The sequence below is a fragment of the Condylura cristata genome, unplaced genomic scaffold (genome assembly GCF_000260355.1).
Source record: "Condylura cristata isolate star-nosed mole 26May11 unplaced genomic scaffold, ConCri1.0 scaffold00004, whole genome shotgun sequence".
NCBI lineage: Eukaryota > Metazoa > Chordata > Mammalia > Eulipotyphla > Talpidae > Condylura > Condylura cristata.
In genome coordinates this window covers 52168825-52174844 of record NW_004567105.1, presented here as the reverse complement: position 1 = coordinate 52174844, position 6020 = coordinate 52168825, and the positions used below count along the sequence as shown (strand labels likewise).

The window sequence follows — 6020 nt, the reverse complement described above, 5'->3', positions numbered from 1 at the left end:
CTCATGATTTGTAAAAATTATGTGTGACTCAGATTTGTGTACCTAAGTAAAATTTTGTTGAAACAACAATTACGTGCTTAACAATGTAATCTCTTTGTTTCTCAGCAAATACCACTAGGATATTCCAAGGGACCAGAATCGTTAAAACAGGAGTGGTAAGTACAGAATGGCGGTTTGTACTGTCAAGTTACTTTGCATGCATTTAAAACTGTCACCACAAGGTGGCAGTATGATGTTGTTAAATTGCTTGATGTGAAGAGGTTAAAATACAGAAAAGTTACATTATTCATTCTAATTGAATAAATTATGAAAACAAGCTGGGCAACAGAGTTAAAGCAGTTGTGTTATACTGCATAATTTGTCAAGGTACAAACTCTAGGTTTTTAATTATTTATTGTCTGCAGTATCACACAATGTAGGACTATAAAAGGTCTGTTCCGAGAGCTGTATCTGACAGCTGCTGCATTTGGAGGCTGTCAGTTGCCCAAAGTTATGTGGATTTGCGCATTTCTGGAGCCTCAATTAACATCTAAGTTTCCCCATTTCTAGTGCAACTAACAGTCACCATACTTATCACAGTATTGGTGATAACAACTAGCATAAAACTTAACCAGCATTTCCTGGGCTTCAAGCAAAGATTTTATTTACTCCTTGCAGCATCCCACAAGATGGTTTTACTCTTGTTACCATTTTAAGGTTGAGGCAGTCGAGGCTCTATGACTTAGAGCAGTGTGTCCAGCATCAGCCAGAAAGCAAATACAGGACCACTCAAGCCCAGACCACCTGACTTCTGACTCCTGTGCCTTTTCTTACGTGACATCTTGCATGTCCTTCAGAATATGCTTCAGAATATGCTTGCTAATGTGCTCATCCTCATACCACAAAGTTTTCAACCTAAGTTGGTCTGAGTGTCTGAATGGCATAATTGATGGAGTGGAATCTGGGTTTTGTGCATTGTAAAACTAAAATTACACGAATAATTCAAAACAACTACTTCTTTCCTAACACACTGTATGTCGATGATATAATTGAGTGACAGTTTGGTTTAATGGGAAAAATGAGTTGAGCTTTGGACACAGCCAGTCCTTCCTTAGTCCCTTAACAAAGCCAAGCCTCAATTGACTCACCTGTTAGAAGGGGTGGAGACCGTGTGCCTTCAGGATATTGTGGAAAGCCCTGGCATATAATTGACACTTGTTAAATGGACCCCTGTGCTTCTCCTCATCCACATGGGCATGGGTGTTGCCTTGGATAAACCTGGAGACTCTGAAAGGAACAGCAGCTGTTTAGTGCCCACTTACCTGCCCTGGAAGCCAGTTCTGGAAGCCACAGCACGTGTAGTGTGGTTCCTGCTTTCAGACCTGGTGGGATGGTTCCCCTCTTTGCATCATCTCCTCACTCTCAGGCGGCAGGCCAGCTCCCCAGGGCCTTTCCCCTTCTAACAGCTGTGTATTCTCCATCCACCCTGACGCATGAAAAAGCAAGGACGCCTGCCTCTTCTTTTGTGCCTCAGTTGATCATCAGATGTTGCCAACTGACTGCTCATTTCATGTGTCCTTAAGCCAGTATTAATACTACTTACTTTTTTGCCACTTAGCCTCACCCTGAGCAATATTAGTGAAAAGTTGGGTTTGATGTGCTAGTTGCAAATGTGAATGCTCTTCGGGTAACCGTAAGGTCACTGAGGCCAGAGGTGCTCGTGCAGGGCTCCCCTAATGTCCACTTTCACACCATGCTTTGGGGGCCCCCATGGCTACGGCAAAGGATGAATAAAACCCTCTGAGTTTCACAACCTGGACCTCTTTTTCAGTCCTAATGACTGACATTTCTCTGCTTTCTCTTGTCCTGTCTCTTCCCCCAATCTTCCTGGTGACCCTTTCAAGCCCACAGCGTCTCCTGCCTCCTCGGCAGACATGGCCCCCATCAGCTCCGGGTCTTCTACATGGACATCCTCGGGCATCCCCTTCTCATTTGTCTCCATGGCGACTGGGATGGGCCCATCCTCCAGTGGCAGCCAGGCCACCGTGGCCTCAGTGGTCACCAGCACACTCCTGGCCGGCCTGGGGTTCAGCGGCGGCAGTATCTCCTCCTTCCCTAGCACCGTGTGGCCCACCCGCCTCCCGACAGCTGCCTCTGCCGGCAAACAGGCCGTGAGACCCGTCCTCGCCACCACAGAGGCCTTGGCTTCCCCGGGCCCGGACGGTGATTCGGCACCCACCAAGGACAGCGAGGGTGCGGAGGACGGGAACAAGGATGAGAAGAGTGAGAGTGAGGATGGGGAGCGGGAGCATGAGGAGGAGGGAGAGAAGGACTCTGAGAAGAAGGAGAAGAGCGAGGGGACCCACGCTACCCAAGAGCGGAGCCAGACCGAGCCTGCCCCCACCCACTCATCTCCCAGTAGAACTGCCCAGAAGGGCGGGCATCAGACTATACCTGGGCGCAACCACAGTGCTGGCCCCACACACCGGCCCGGTGACACAAAGGATGTTGATCCAGGCCTGGACCCCGATTCGGTCACCTCCACCCAAGTGCCCCCCACAGTCACAGAGGAACATTATGAAGGGAGTGAGCCCAAGAGGCCAGAAATGCCCTCGAAAAAGCCTATGTCCCGAGGGGACCGATTTTCCGAAGATAGCAAATTTATCACTGTAAATCCAGGTGAGTGAATCAGTCCTCATTTGAGGCTTCTTCTTTGTTATGAACAGTCTTGTGTGGAGTAAGGGGGTGAAGACCCAAAAAGCACTTAATACTCTTGGAATCATTTATGCTCCTGATATAGAAAAGATAAATGAGAGTCCATGCTGACTCTGTGTGTGTGTGTGTGTGTGTGTGTGTGTGAGAGAGAGAGAGAGAGAGAGAGAGAGAGAGAGAGATGTTATTTTATTTAATAAGAATAACCTGTTCTCTTGCTGGCGTTAAGTCTCACCTTGATATTTATTTCCGCGTAAAAGCCAGAATAACTCCACAGACTTCAGCCACACAAGAAACTAAAGAAGAGAGTCACATCCATCTTAAGCTGTTTTTCATTAGTATTTCATTTCTTGTGCATTCATTCAACAACTTTACTGAGGACTTCCTCTTTTGTGTCAGCCAGGAGGCTGGTGCTGACCTTGAAGTTAGTCCCTGAAACTCTCTGTAGACAAGAGAGAGAGGTGGCAGCCAGCTAGGATGCCTGTCTCGAAGTTAGCAAGCAGGTAGGTTAGCTGGCAAACGAGGAAACGAGTTAAAGCAACTTGGAGATTGTAAGGTGATAAGAGAGGAAATGGACAGTGTGCCATCAAAGAGAACAATGAGGTGGGCAGACACTTATCGTGACTAAGAAAGAACCTCTAGAAAAACAACATTGCATCAAAACATAAAGAATGAAGGGCCTTAGCTTGGGAATAGTTGGTTTCTGCTCATGGTCCTGGCCCAAGAAGTAGGACCCTGTTTGCTGTGCAAATTGCCCAGTTTACAGATGGCCAGCCCGAGCCAGGCTTATCTGGGCTCCGGGGTGAGGATGTACCCCCTTCTCTGATGGTTGGCGATTTCCTGGCTCTATTTTGCGCCCAAATTTCAACAAACCATACTGATAGTTTCTGTGAGAGAACTGTGAACACGAGGGGTGGTTATCGTTGTGAGGGGTTTTCTTAATAAGAAATTCTTCCTTTTGCCAGACTACAAGATGTTTAGCAACAATTTTTTTTGCATCTAAGCTGTTGTGGAGTTATAAGAGTGCAAAAAAAAAAAAGCAACTGGTAAATATTTATTTGCTTTTGCACTTGTAAACATTAAAATTCATCTAAAGCTGAGATCTCGTATGTTAAGATACAACTTAGAATAAATTTTCATGTTTTGAATTACGAGCCTCCTTAAAGCTGCTATGGACTCCTTTTCTGAAGTGTGAGTTTCCAATGGCTGTTGCTCAATTGTCCTAGGGAAAGGTACAGCATAGCCTTGAGTTGAATTGAGAGAAGGAAATATCTGGCTGCTTGTGAAGCTCTTTGAAGCTATTCTTCAACAAACAGTGATATTTGCACTAGGACTGCTATGAAAAGGTTGTTTCTTTCATATGAAAATAGTCTGAAAAAAAAATATGGAATACCCACTGTGTACCAGGCACCAAACTAGGCACTGGAAAGAAAACATAGCCCAAAACAGATTTCTTTTCTCCTGGAGTTTATATTCTTACTGGGAGCTTAAGACTATTCCAGAAAGCAAATGCATGACTTCAAACAGTGGTAAGTATTGGAGTCATAACAGTGTTAGCATCCAGTGGTCAAGGAAAGGCTTTGAGTGGGGACCTACCTGATGAGCAAACCTGATGAGCAAAGCTACATGGAAGAGCATTCTGGGCTGTGGAGTAAAAGGGTCAGAGATACTAAAGTGCAGATTCATTCGAATCATCCTGGGAGCCATCAAAATGCTTGTGTGTCCAGAGCAGAATCAGGAGCAGGCATGAGCGATGCATATAGAGTTGCAAGGAGCTTAGACCAGGAAGGTGCTTGGCAGCCATGTCTACGATTTGCATCTAACTGAATTGGAAAATCAGAGGTGGAATTCAGCCAGGAACGTTACCCACTGGACTAGCTTTTTGGGAAGGTGACTCTAGCCTCTGTGAGGGAATTATATAAAGGAGACAGGAGAGGACAGAAGAAGCCCAGTTCACAGGTGGCAGTAATGGAGGCTTAGACCAGTGTGGTCTTTCAAAGACAAAAGGTGAACTGAAGTTGATTTATTTTTTTTAATATTTATTTATGCATACAAGAACTGGGGTACAGGCTAGAGATGTGGGGGTGTGTGAGAGGATTCATCAGAGACACAGTATGGAATAGAACAGGTGTATCACTTCTGGGAGGAGCAGCAGGTGAGATAGGAGAGGTCTGCTGTGCCATGTGGGTCACCTCCCTGGCCAGAGATCGAACTAGTACAGCAGTGGCTGTGGAGAGCTTCACAGTGCTGCCGTTTGACAACCCTTTAGCACCACTAGGAAGGGCCCTGGTATTGACTATTGAGCTTCAGTAAGTTCAGCCTCTGGAACTGAGGACTCTAGCAAAGTATTTTCAGCCTGCTTTGCTTCACTATCTCTTTGCTTAACGTCCTGGAAAATAGGTGCTGGACACATAGCTTAAGAGTATTTACAGCCTGAGAGATTAGAAAGGAATAGGGACATGGCGCATGGAAACAAGTCACACGGCAGGGAACAGGATTAACCTCGGAGATTCCCAGTTCCAGGAGAGGGAAGTTCTCTAGCTCCAACCATTCAGGCAGCTGAGTGTCCACCATTTTGACAAAATAGCTTTCAAGGGAGATTGCCTAAGAGGCTCTGCCTCCAGTCCACTCCAGGTCCTCAGGCCGATGTTGGCTCTGCATCCTTGTCTGTGAATTGAAGATAGCTGTCCTCTTAAAGCCACAGGTTGTGTGGATGCGTTGCGTCCCCACCCACCTTGCTGTCAGGAGCCATCCACATCCCAAGGCCACACACCCTGGGACTCTACTAGGAGGATGCTCTCATGCGGTCATGCAGGACATTAAGAAGCATGCCGAGGCTGTGGCCCCACTGAGCTGGCCTTGAAAATGACCCCCAGGGACTCCGGCTCCTGCCCAACACTGGGAGACCACCATGTCCTTCATCGAGATTCACGTCTTCCCAGAGCAAAGCATAGTCTTGCTTTAGAATGTCAGGCAATTCACATGCAAGAGAGGTGGTGGTGATCGCTTAAGCCAGAGATCCATCAGTAAACTTTCTGTGAAGGGCCAGATAGTAAATATTTCTCGGTTTTGTGGCCCTTAGATTTTGGTTGCAGCTGCTCAGCTCTTCCATGTGGCATGGATGCCACTGGAGGCTATCGGTAAACAGGGTCTGTGATTGAATTCCAGTAAAACTGAGTCCATGGAAACAGCAGTCCACCAATTTGACCTGGAGCTGTCATTTGCTGACCCCTGGCATAAGCAGACATCTGTGACTGTCAGTTAATAGAGGATATGAGTAACTGGAAAGTGAAACCCACGAGCCCCACATCAGTCCACACTTCACCAGG

At 46.6% G+C, this 6020-nt stretch overlaps 1 protein-coding gene across 3 annotated transcripts in view; it reads left to right on the top strand.

The window, feature by feature from the left end:
* Positions 1-6020, top strand: part of PTPRG (protein tyrosine phosphatase, receptor type, G) — a 650641-nt gene that overhangs the window by 569491 nt on the left and 75130 nt on the right. For all 3 annotated transcript variants that reach the window (XM_012720264.1, XM_004676019.2, XM_004676018.2), the window contains exons 11-12: positions 106-155; positions 1884-2658. In XM_012720264.1, coding sequence (XP_012575718.1) covers positions 106-155; positions 1884-2658 — 825 coding nt within the window. The remainder of the gene's footprint in view (positions 1-105; positions 156-1883; positions 2659-6020) is intronic.